This window comes from Centruroides vittatus, unplaced genomic scaffold (genome assembly GCF_030686945.1).
Source record: "Centruroides vittatus isolate TY-2023 unplaced genomic scaffold, ASM3068694v2 contig_3084, whole genome shotgun sequence".
NCBI classification, from domain to species: domain Eukaryota; kingdom Metazoa; phylum Arthropoda; class Arachnida; order Scorpiones; family Buthidae; genus Centruroides; species Centruroides vittatus.
The window spans coordinates 371,968-385,885 of NW_027121983.1; the positions used below are offsets into that span (position 1 = coordinate 371,968).

The following is a 13,918-nucleotide window of genomic DNA, read 5'->3' on the forward strand; positions in this document are numbered from 1 at the left end:
ATTACGTAACTAAATTACTATTTAGATAGGAAATTTAAATGAAAAATGAGAAAAATTATATATAATTTTGATATAAAATAAATTAAAATCGAATTTAAAAACAATTTCTTCTCGTTTGTTACGAATAAAAAACACGAAAGAATTTCATTAAAGTTGTTGATAAGCATTTTACGTGTAAGGAATTAATGTTAATTAAAGTTTAATTAAGTTCTGATCAAAATTAAAGTTAAGCTTCCTTCATTTTTTCATCCTTTCTTAGATGAAATTCGTGTATTTATAATATTAAAAATGCCGTTTTGAATGTTGAAAGAACGTTGATTTTGCTGTACAATGGTGGATGAAGGTATAAAATAAACAATATTTAAACAAGTTTGCTTGATTTCTCTTCAATATTTACACGGAAATTTATCATCAGAAAGGAATTTTCTTCGTTTTATTTTAGTTTCTTCCCGTAAAATAATAGTAATATTACAATATTAATAAGTTAAAGCACAATTCAACCGCTATTTAAATTAAACTTTTAACATTATAAACAAAGATCTTTCTACTATTTTCTTTCTTTAATCTTGAAGTTTCACGTTTGTTCGACTATTTTAAAATTTTATTTATTTTTTTTTCTAACATTTTAATATTTTATACGCTTCGAACTATTAAAAATTAAATTTTCAATGTATATAAAAACAAAGATAAAAATGTTTTACTATTGATGAAAACAGGAATTTTCAATGGCCTCTGTAAGGAGTTTTTTCTTTTGTTACACGAAAATAATAAATTATTTTATGTTTATAACTTGATAATTAAGGATGTCTCGTGTTTAAAGATTCCTTACAAGGGTTATATAAATCGAAACTCTAGAAAAGAAGCCATGTTGTAGCGCGAGAGTGGGCATTTCTCTTGACGGAAGTGACGCCACGGAGTTGTCTAGACGTCATTTCCGGAAGAGGATATACTAATTTTGTGCCACCATAAAGTTTTCCCTTTAGAGGGGGTGTTTTTAAGACACGATTTTATTTCTAATACTTTCAAACAGGGGTGGTGATGTTGTAGAATCGAAAACTTTGTGTTGTAAGTAATTGTACTTATTATAATCACATTATATTAAGATTGCAGATAGAAATCTTGATTTGAGAATTGCCTTATCATCAATTTAGTTATATCAGAGGTAAGATCTACAACTCGAAAACTTCGATACAAATCAGCCTCTAAGGTTATGCGTACGGTCGATGAGGATCAACCCCTCCCCTTACACAGCTTACTTCTTCCGGTTAAAACTGGAGAAACGGAGACGAAATTTATTGATGAAGGGTAAAAGTTTCTATTTCTGAACAGGAAAATAGATTTACTGATAACAAAAAAGTATCTTAAACGCCTCAGGTCAAGTTAGGTGATGTTGAACAGAATGGCATCCTTCTCTTCCTCTCTCTCCCCTTCTTCTCCCCTCCTTCTTTTTCTTATTTTTCTTCTCAATTTCCTTAAAAAAATAAAGCTTTTCACAATGCAAGACTTTCTTTCCCTTTTAACCTAAGTAGAAAAACATTTAACGAAGTAGTCAATACTTCCCAGCGTGAGTAATTCACTTCATTGTTTATGTAACAAAAAGGCAAATTTATATACTTCCATAACAGTAGAGTACGAGAAAAACTGTTTACAACAGAAATTTAACCAATAATAATTCGATTTATAACCATTAAATCGATGGTAATTAACTTTAACAATGTTGTAATTATCTTTAGATTTAAACAAAGAAAATCAATTAAAAGAGAATGTTGTTTCGAATTATGTCAGCTGTCGTTAAAAGGGGGATTTTTTTTATTTTTTATTTTTTATTTCTTTTTATTTTCGACTCTGTTACATGGAATTTAAGACGATAATCTCTACCTACGTTCTCATAATCTGGCATTTCTCCCTTCCTTTCTCCTCCCTGTCCTTACAAAACAACAGCGACTAAGGGTCAAAGTTCACGACATATATGAAAAAAGGTAAATATTTTACAAGCTTTAAAAAATAATATGAATTTATTTGGATTAAATAAAACAAAATATTATTGTCAAAATTTATAAAATTTTAGCCGGAGATAAGGTAAATAAGATAAAAAGAATTTATTTATTTTTATTATTTCGGTTTTTTTTTAATAATCCAATTTAATTTTCTATCGTTTTAAATTCGGTAAATACTTTTATGGCTAACACCTTTAAGTACTTTTGAAAATCCAATTTTTGCATAATTTTAATTTTTTTTTTCTGTATAAATGTGTGTTTAGCCTATGTATGCTTTTAAAATGTCTTAATCTTAGTTTTATATTGATTTAATGTTTATATTAATCGGTATTTTAATGACATTTATAAATAATCCTAACAATTTCGTCGATTATTTGAACCTCTAAACAACGGCCACTCGTAAACAGCGGCCATTTTTTTCCAAGAACTTCTGTATTTTTAATAAAAATGTATACGAAATAACTTCTATATAAAAAGGCCACATTTTCAGGAGCAATATTTTTTTGATAACAACGCATAGAAAATAAATAATTTTTCAAACAATTGTCATATTTAAACGGCGGCCATTTATCAATAACTGCTTTCTTTCAATAAAAATGCGTACAGAATAACCTCTATACAAAGACAACCTCCTAACAGCGGCCATATTTTAATATTTTCCTCAGTGGCCGTTGTTCAGAGTTTGTCTATATATTCTATAATTCTTTTCTTTAAAAAGGCTCCATTTCATTTTAAAACTACGTCACAAATTGTTCGATTCCACTTTACGTCACGAAATTATTCGATTCCACTTTACGTCACGAAATTACTCGATTCTACTTTACGTCACGAAATTACTCGATTTCGCTTTTACTACGTCACGAAATTACTCGATTTCGCTTTTATTACGTCACAAATTATTCGATTTCACTTTACGTCACGAAATTACTCGATTCCACTTTACGTCACGAAATTACTCGATTCCATTTTACGTCATGAAATTACTCGATTTTACTTTACGTCACGAAATTACTCGATTTTGCTTTTACTACGTCACGAAATTACTCAATTTCGCTTTTACTACGTCACGAAATTACCCGATTTCTAACGAAAACGTTTTAAGAATAATCTATTTCACGAAACTGATTAATATTTTTAATCGATCAATAATCGATTTCATCTCAGGCGTGTTTTAAAAAATCGATCAATTTCAAATGAAATAAACTAAATTTTAGAAGAAATTTACAATTTATTAAAGAAAATTTATAAATTAATTATTAAACTGCACATTTAGCATATTGAAGTATTTTTTAGTGTTATTTATTAAATTTTTAAAATAAACATTTATAATAAAATTATTATTATTATTATTATTTTCAATTTCTGTGGATTAAAAAAAAATTTATTAAAATTTTAAAATTAAAAATCCTCAAATATTTTTTTTTTTTTTTTTTTTTTTAATAAAAGTTCTCGTGTATTTAGTGTTGAAAATTCTGAAAGGTTGTTGACCACTTCGGTAACAAAGTCGTCTACCTTTAATATCCTGTATATATGTTACGTAGGCTGCGAGAAGGCGTAACAAATATCATCCTACGTATATTTTTACATCAAAAATATCGAGCTTTTAAAAAAAAATTGGTTGCATTTATTTTTTAAATCAAATTTTCTCCTAGTAACTGGCCATCAGCGGGTAGACATGATTAAAAAAAAAACAAACAAAAATTAATCTTTTAATACTCTTTAAATGTTACTTAAATAAATTAATCGTTGGCAGATAATAATAAAAATTTCTTAACTCGTTTAACAGGCTTTTAGACCACCTTATATGTTAATATTTACATAAAATTATAAAATTAAACAGTAACAAAAGTCGAATTGAATTTTTTAGAACGTAAATATGCATTTACATTTAAAATATTATCATTTAAAAATATTTTTAAAATATATTTATAATATTTTTTAAATGTACAGAATCACGAAGAAGTTAATCACAGAATATCTCATAAAAAAAATTCGACAAGAAGTCAAGCCACGATAACAGGTAACAAGAAAAATAATAAAAATAATTTATATTTTAATTATATATAATTATAATATAAATACTATAAATAGTAATAATTTGTTTTATATCTCTCTTGGGATTAAAATTTAGAAAGTAGTTAAAATAATGTTTCTTAAATTCTCTTAATCTTAGTTTTATATTGATTTAATGTTTATATTAATCGGTATTTTAATGAAATTTATAAATAATCCTAACAATTTCGTCGATTATTTGAACCTCTGAAATTTCCTAAAGATTATACAATATTTATTGTTATTATTTTTTAATAAAATCTACATAAAACTACGATTCAAAATTATAAATTTAACATAATACGCAGTGGCCAAAAAAAGCCAGTTAAAATAGATATACAGAATTAGCCAAATCGTACTTATACCTGTCTCAATGGGTAACACCACCGAGTAATGGTCGTGGGTTCGTACCCGAACAACAGGTTGGCTACGTGCAGTTTTCCGGGTTTTCTGCACGTGTCTAACACCTAAATTGGGGACCATTTCCCATAGGAACTCGTTGAGAGAGGAATCTCCCCTTCGGTTAAACTCCCACGTATTGCATTGCATTCTCCCATCAGTTTAATCAAATACGTTTAGTAAACTAGGTTAACTGGCTTTTGGCGAATAATTACAAATATAAATAATTAAAGTGGATATAAAACGTATTGTTATATCCACTTTAATTTTTTAAATTTATTTATAAGTAATTACAGCCTACCATTCTCGGAAACCGGGTTCGAATTCTAATAAGCAACACCCACCCCCAGGTATTTTTCATAGGTGATATGCCTTCGGATAAGTCGGGCCCTCCATTCTTCACTTCCATGGTGACCCTAGCCGAAATCATAATGGGGTGATGAGGTGGGGGATAATCAGGATGGCCCATTATCCCCACCTCGAATCTGGAAAACGTGACTAATAAAAGCTTTCTCTTTTAATTTAATTTTTTTTTCCTTGTTTTATATAATAATTTAATTTTTACAATCACTGATACTGATAAACAACAGGCGAAATTAATTCTCCGAAATTATATATTTAATACTAGAGACTTTTTGAAGTCTTTGCTTAGGTCTCGTGTCTTGTTTTATTGTAATTTCACGCCGACTTTTATGATTATGATTGGTGGGATGTTAATTTTTAAACTTACGGATACGGGATTTGTAGATTTTTAATCAAGTTTACTTGGGAAATTTTGTTTTATTGTAGTAGGGAGCATCAGGAATTGTTCAGGAGATTGAAGATTACACCCCTAAGAAGATAGTGATGTAAAGAATAGCTGACTTAATTTCTATAATTTTATGTAAATTTTCTCCTTTAAAGTTATAAAATAAAATAATATAACCTTAAATTTATGAATTTATACTTAAATTTTAAGTAATTTTGCGCATTATCTTATCATGTTTAATTGATTTGTTACTGAAATCACACTCGTGAGACTCACTCGAATCGCATAAAATTGGATGAAAATTCAAATTAAATTCTCCTCGATCCTCACTTAAATTCTCTCAAATCCGAATTTATTTTTCACTCAAATCCGCTCTGAATATATATAATTTTTTTTAAAAATATAATTCCAATGTATCTACAGCAAATTCTCTCCCAATTTGAATTCAATTTTCTCAACTCCTCCCCCAAATTCTCGTAAAATTCGAGTTTAAAATTCTGAATTCGAATTAATTTAAATTTTCTCTTAAATCCTCTTCCAGATTCTCGTATATTCCGAAATGCGATTTTCTAAATCTTCTCTTAAAATTAATATCCTTGCATTTCTCCATAAGATAATTTTTTAAAAACTTTTCTTCTTAATTTTATGCAATTTAATAAAGAAAAAACAAGGTATAAAAGGTAATGATAAATCTGTATAAAATTAATGGAAAGTGAATTTGCTCACCATCTTGGAAGAGTTCATTGAACTTCAAATGACAAACTTTCCTCGTTTCTCTTCAACGTTGTCATCGTGAGGTTTCCTTCCTTCTTCCTAAATAAACTTCTTTTCAATTTCCAATAAAAATGGCTTCTTTTTTCACTGGTTAAAGATTTCAACTTTAATAGTTAGATTAAGAGCAATTTCCTGATTGAACGGTGGATTATCCAGGGGTATTTCCCCCTTCTTCTCCTTTTATTTTTTTTAGATTGGTTTCAGAATAAAATAAAATAAAATGAAATTAATTTCGTTTCAAGCAACCTGCAGCTAATAAAAAGTTTTATTTTAAATTAAATTTTTTTATATTATTAAAATGTCGTTATTGCGCTTGAAATTCGTATCTAATATTTGTTTAAATTATTTTTTTTCACTTAAACTGATTTGTTTCACTTCAAATTTATTAATTCTTAAAGAACTGTTCGATTTAAACAGCTGAGTGAAATAAAAATTTTCGGTTTCATCAGCTGATTTTATCAATTAATTTCGATTATCTGTTTCTTCATTAAAATAAATAAATTTCATGCATTGTTATCACAATTTAATCTGTTTCAACGAAGGTGACACTGACAATGAAACTGATAGAAAAAATTAATAGATTTCAAGCATTGTTATCACATAATTGAATCTGTTTCAATGAAAGTGACATTAATATGACAATGAAACTGATTTTAAACAGATTTATTTCAGTGAAACTGACATTTGACATTTATTAATTTTTCTCTTTCAAACTTTAGTGAATTAAACAATTAAAAATGATTGTTTCAGTGACTAATCTGTTTCAGTGTCAATTTTCATTGAAACATATTGGTTTAAGAGAAATTGACATTATTTCGAACATAAAGGAGCAATTTATATAATTTATAGCTTTTTAGGATGCAATTTTAAATGTATTATTTAATTTTTTTTCTTAATTTAAAGAAAGTTTTTTTCTTTTTTATTAACTCGTTATCTTCTTTGAGACGTGTCTCTGTTTATGAGGAGATAAAATTCTCAAAGGTAAAACCAACCTTCTACTCTCTCCATATTTAGTTGGCATAGGATACATTTATTGAATTTATATCATTTTTAATCTAAATTTATTCAAAAGAATTTTCTGTATTCCGTTCAAACATAAAATCTCACGCTTCGGTTGCTAGAAAACACGTATAAAGTTTGCATAATATTATGAAATTTTTGCTTTATTTTTTATTTTAAAAAATATAAAAAATACAATAATTTTCATATGTATACATATATATAAACACGATGTCGTTCTCTAGTTAATTATATTTTATTATAGTAATGGTCTTATACTGCGGGGTTTAAATATAATTTTAATAATTAATAAACCGTTATTTTTAAATTAGTTACGTAAATAATACAGTAAATTTTTTTGGCTGACAGAAATAAAAAATTAAGTTATTTTTATTGGAATTTGAGTCGTTTCTATTTTAAAAATTGATTTATTGTTAAGTTATATTCTTCCTCTGGGCAAATAACACAACAAAGTTCTTCTCTAACTGTTCTTATACAACTTTTTTCGACATTAAACTTAAAAAATCTACTTTAAAACTATATAAATGAAGGCAATTCGAGAGTTTTTGAAAGTATATTTAAATAAATATGCTATGGATATATAATTTTTAGGGAATTTGTATAGATTTATATATATAGTAAAGCTTTATCTTTACTGTATGTTTAGCCATACAATTATATATTTATTTATAAATTGATACTGAATTTTTAAACTGTAAAGCATCTTCAGAAAATTATTTAAAATTATTATAAATTAATTTAATAAAATAAAAATTTTTCCTTTACTTTTGTGTGTAAAAAGCTAAAAAGTAAGGGCATGCAATATTAATTTTTAATATTTTTTTAGTGGAAATTTTCGACATAAAATCGCATTTCTGTCAAGTTATATCTTCTTCTAAAGAAAAAAAGTATAGATGTTGGAAGAAAAGAGTGATGACTGAATAAGATAGGAAGGGTAAACTTTCTCTCCTATTCATTTTTTCTCCTTTCATCGTGTCTGTGTAAAATACAGACAAGGAGACAGAAAAGAACTTCTCACAAAAAAAAGTTTAGTGTGAGGTCAGAGATGAAAGGTCACATTTGTCTCTTTTATCGAACTATTATTACTTCTTTCTTTTCCTAATTATTTCCGTCATTTTTCTTGTGTTTTTTCTTCTGTTTTACTTTCTTTCTCTTCGATTTCGGTGTGTTTTTGTAAATAAAATTTGGCCAATTTTTACTTATTTTCAGTAAATTACAATTACTAGAATCTATAAAAGTATGGAAACGTCAATTTTTTTTTACTTGTTTACGTACGTGAACGTTATTTTCTATACCTTTATCATGTGTGTCGTCATAAATGCGTTAGTTTTGTTTAGTGTACTGTACATATCTACGTCGAGTTGACGTCACCACTACAATTTCTCGCAAAAAACTGCAAGAATGACGTCAAATTAATGTAATGTACTACAGACACCTTTGTCATGCCACACATTCTTAAGCGTATATTGTACGCTCTTATATAACTCATATTTAATCATAGTCTGTGTTTTATTTATGATATATGTTATTCTCTTAAATCTACATTTATTGTACATTATTTTATTTATGTAGTTGATTCAATTGCACGCTTGAATTTTATGCCCCCTTTTTTCATTTTATGCGGGTACATTGCAACCAATCTCATTTTTCTTTGGACAGGAATGACTTTTCTTCCGTCTCTTATAACTGTACACAATTTATACTTCAAATAATATGAGTTTTTTCCTTTAGTTGCGTACACTTTGCTCTATTGCACAAGAGACTCGAGCCATCTCCCTTCTAACTGCTTAAATTCTCACTACTTTCTATCCATACAGTGATTTAGCTCATAATTCTGCTTTAATTCTCCATTAATTGAATACACTCAACTAATTAATTAATTTAATATGAGAATGGAATACGAGTTTTAATGTCACTTGGTTATTTAATAGTAGTTGTTGTATAGATTTCTATGTTATTGATGAATTTACCAGCTTATTATTGTTTAGTATTCCTCTATATAACTTTATATATTGTTATACTTATGTATGGAGCCGTTATATGTCAAGAGGTTATATATACGTAGAACCTCCAATAACGGCTCCACAGAAAGTCCTCCTGGAAGGCATCAACACCTAAATAGGGAGAGAGTTTCCCATAAAAAGTCCTTCTTTCATAACAGATCGCCCAAGTGTTGTTTTGCCCCGTTCCACCAATCCAATCCAATTTGACATAATTTTTGTACTGTAATTCCATTAAACAAGCTTAAAAAAGCCTATATATAATTAGTATTTTCCCTAAAGACCCAACGACATTTTACTAACTATCGAAGTCATAAATACATCACACAGTTAATGATACTTTCTAAAAAAACAATTCACGTCTCTCGTAATCTAATTATCTAGACATACGACACCCCCGTAGGAATTACATAGCCGTATATTTCATCAGACGAATTCACCTTGATTTCCTTAATAGATTTTTCCACCATTAATCATTATATATATATATATATATATATATAATTCTCTCAGTTTATCACTTCAATAACTGTACCCGAGGCATTTGTACTGCTCGCCTACGCCGTTTTCTAAATAGACGTGGGTAATTTCCGGAATTTTGTATTACTTAATGCATCATCAACACTTATCAGTTATCTCCCCGAGGAAATGTCCCTTTTTTTCTTTCCCCCACTTCTTTCCCTTTCTCGCTCTAGTGACGTCAGAAGTGAGCATCGACGTCCCGGCCGCGTGACGTCATCCATTCCTTGGTGATTTATTACGCTTTGACGTCATCGTAAATATGACGTCGCGGCTAAGTGTATCGGATAAAGTCGATAATAATTATGTGTTTTCGGGATAAAAGGGTATAAAAATAGAAAGAAAAAATGGTGGGTGATGGAAATTCCGCCTGAAATAATACACGTGTACTTTTTATACATTATTTATAAAGTTATATTTATATAAATATATATTTATTTATAGGAGAGAATTTCGATTTGAGAGTTTCCAGAGCAGAAAACAGCCTTCATGTTTTATCCAAAATGGCTACGAACCCGGAATGTCTTCTATCAATTTTGAATTCCCTACAGTGCCATCTATCGTCGGTTATAGAATTATGCGATCACGTGGACGGAACTAAATTGCATAAACCCATCGCCATACTAATGAATCAGCTATTGCAAGTATGAAGCTATAAATCACGTATTACACGCGATAATTTAGTATAAAATATATTTAAAATAAATTAAATTCGTCTTAAGGGCGAATAAATAATTTTTAAGCGTGGCGCCATCTATTAGCAGGTTTTTTTCCAAAATTGAATTATAATAAATTTAATTAACTTAATTGCTTACAGACCGTTATAAAAAGTCATCGTGAAAAAATTGTAACTTTTTACAATAATTATTACAACTTAAAAAATAAAAATAATAATGATAAATTAAAATCAAGGTGGCGCCATCTGTTAGTAATTTTTATCAAAATTGAAATTACAAAAAATTTAATTATTTACAGACTATCGTAGAAGAACATCATCGCAGGGATAATTTTAACGTTGACTGTCTGACCACGTATTTGGGTCGTTTCCTTTACGTCATCTTAGGTTGCTTACGTGGAGGGCATTCTCTACAGTACACATCCCTATTGTTAATTAACAAGATAATCGATGCAACCATACAAAATGGCATCACTCATTATCACATAAACTCGAATAATCTGATAGTGAACGTCAATGGTGTAGAGAACAAGAGTTGGACAATTAAGAAGGAAGATGAATGGAAAAAAGAGAAGAGCATCTTAGAGATCCTCACCGATAGATCGATAGATTTAATTCTGAATGTACTAAATAATGCTATCACTCTGCACAAAAGAGTTGTGGGTACGAGACAACATTGCACACCCAGTAGGAGGTAAGAAAATGAGCAGATACACCCCGTAATTTAAATATTCTGTAAGGAAAAAAAAAACACCTCTAAGTAACCACTTCACTTCAGAATGTGCTAATTAGTTTGATTTTCTTTTCAACTTTTACAAAAAACCGCCCTTAAAACACGTGTGTAATTAACACGCGCGTGAAAATCAAACAGTGAAACTCAATTAACTGGAATCATTAATTGATTGTAATTAATAATGTCGCTTTATGTCGCCACGTGAAATATTCAGTTAATTGTGGTAAGTGGGCATTATTAAACCGGGCTTTTGATCATCGATTATTCGTAAAGTGTATTCAAAAATTAATTGTTGTTGTATTATAATCGTTTGTGTTTGTTGTATAATTATTTGGTGTTTAAGTGTAAGAGTTAATAATTATTAAGTTATTGTTGAAAACAGTCGTTAATAATACAGTAAAAATAATTATTTAAAAATACAAAATGGTAGTTTAGTTGTTAGGTGAAAAATTGTGAATTTCTAAGGAATAAAATTACAATTAACAAAACAATACATTTCAGGCATGAATAAGGCAACAATGTTAAAAATATATTTTTAAAAATTCCAATTTATTCGCCTAACAATTACGTGTCTTTAATTAATGTATTATATGTAAAATTTATAGATAAATAATTAAGTACATTAATTATCCATTATTCTATACATAATTAAATGACTAGAGTTAATTACAATAACTGCAAAGTCAGTTTTATGAAAGCAATATACAGTTAATTGTTATCACGGCATAATGTATTTAAAGCCATTGACAAGAATAAACTGCAAAGTTTAATAATTACGTAAGACAATAGAAAAACATTTTAAACGTTTCTTCAAGAGTTTTAAGAACTCGGAGAAGAAATCAATAATGATTTATCAATTGTAAAACAAGTAAAAGTAATAATGTTGCTGCCTTATTTACAGATGGAGGAATTGTAATTATCATTGTCTACAGATATTGAGTGCTAGAGCAATTCTTTACCTGTCTCAAGCTGAAGAAGCACAAAAGAAATTGCTAGAGGATGGTCACTTAAAGATAATTATAGCAGCTCTCGATTCTACGCACGATCCAGTGAGTTAAATTCTTTATATATATATATAATTAACTTATAACAATATAAATTAAATTAAATTTACTTTTAATTGATAATTTAAACGTTTTAAACCTTTATTTTTATATACAGACGAGATTATAACTAGATGAGTATTGCAACAAAGTGTCATTTACAGGCGCTATAAAGTTTTCAATTTTATTTTATTTTAATGTGTTTTAATGGTGAAAATCTCTGTTATAATTTAATATTTAAGTGGTATTAAGTAGAATTAAGTGAAATTATTAATTTACAAGTGAAGTTTAGCATGTATTAAACTGTTTTACAGCAACTCCTTTGTCTAGTCCTTCAAGTGGTAGCTACGTTAGCGCTGGAGCCAGACAACCATAAAGTCTTACTAGACAACGATCTAGCCGACTGTCTAATCCAATTGGTACTACCATCAGACGAATGGTACTATACCAATCACAGTACTAAATACGCGAGATTTGTCAAGCATCACGCTGCTAGAGTGTTAGTGTATCTGGGCCTGGAGCAGAGACTGAAGAATAAAGTGTATCTCTTCGATTTATTAGGTAATTTTAAGATAATTTTAAGTTAATTTCCTACTAGAAAAGGCCCTGAAATGCATTTTTTCGGGTGTCTTTTTTTCTTTAGAGGAACCAACTCTTCCAACTACTGCGTTAGTATCCTCCGAAGAAGACAATTACATCGTTCAAACGTCACTGCCGCCATCTGTTGTCATGGACGTTAACGGGAAGTCCATCGGATCTCCGTGGAAACTGTCGTCATGGAGATGGTTAAAGACGTGGAAGTGCGTAGTAGTCCGTGAGTAACCCATGTAACGCGATCCGTGCTGCCATCTATTATCGAATCAAATTATTAATACATTTTTTTTATTTATTTTAAAATTAAAAATTAATAAAAAAAAAGTTTTTGGTAAAAAAGGAAAAAAATTATTAAAAAGCGATTTTTTCAAAATTTATAACGATTTTTTAAATAAAGAAAAATTACCAAATAAATTAATTTATATTATAATATGGCCACCTTATAATTTTTTTAATTATAATCAAATTTTAATAGTTTGTTGGAATCTTGTTTTATGTATGATTGGCAGAGAACTATAGTGATCGGAGACACTGATAGAATGGAACAACAGATTCTATTTCCTGCAACTAAAGGTGAGATTTTCAGAAATAAATATACTTAAATTTTACATAATTAATATACGCAGGGTGGCCCAAAACTCGGTTAACCGGTTTTTGCAACAGTAAACAGACTTTTGGGTCTCTTTGCGTAACAAACAGTCAAATTTTTCTCAAGTGGTCGTGGGTTCACTCCTGACACCAGAGAATGGTCGCGTGATGTTTGCCAGATTTTATTCCCTTAAATAGGGGCCAGTTTCCCTTAGAAATTCTTCCCTTTCCAGGTTGCCAATTTTACGATGACGTCACAAAAGTGCGCTAGTTTCTATACTGACGTCATTCATCGAGTATCGACGTCACTGAAGTACTCTAATACCCTGCTGGTTTCATTGTAAATGTGCTAATTCGCTACTTCCTGTTGAAAAGTGTAAACTCAACAATGACATCACATTGACGACATTGTTGAGTAAAACAATTTAAATATGATTTGTAATTTAATTCTGTAACTCACCCCCATATAAAGAATCTCTATATCTTGGATAAAGTGGCTAAGTTAATGTTCCCATTTATAGGGTATATTTAATGCACCTAAAGTACCTCTTAAACCTATAATTTTCATATAATTAATTCGTTAAAATATTAAATAATTTATATAAATTATACAGAAGAAACTCGATTTAATGTTCTTCGATTTAACGTGTTTTCTTGTTGTCGGTTCTTTCATAAACGTTAAATTGAATTTTTACACTATTTATATCTTTCAATTTTCTGGAATTTTTTATGTATTTACGAAGAAAAATTATGCTTAGTTAGGATATTTAAAAAT

The 13,918-nt window shown here is 28.7% G+C and overlaps 1 protein-coding gene across 1 annotated transcript in view; it reads left to right on the plus strand.

The window, feature by feature from the left end:
- Positions 1-13,918, plus strand: part of LOC136973083 (1-phosphatidylinositol 4,5-bisphosphate phosphodiesterase epsilon-1-like) — a 121,392-nt gene that overhangs the window by 79,860 nt on the left and 27,614 nt on the right. The window contains 7 exon segments of the mRNA XM_067267772.1: positions 3,948-4,017; positions 9,954-10,153; positions 10,485-10,879; positions 11,820-11,967; positions 12,276-12,522; positions 12,605-12,761; positions 13,031-13,128. Of these exon segments, the coding sequence (XP_067123873.1) occupies positions 3,948-4,017; positions 9,954-10,153; positions 10,485-10,879; positions 11,820-11,967; positions 12,276-12,522; positions 12,605-12,761; positions 13,031-13,128 (1,315 nt within the window).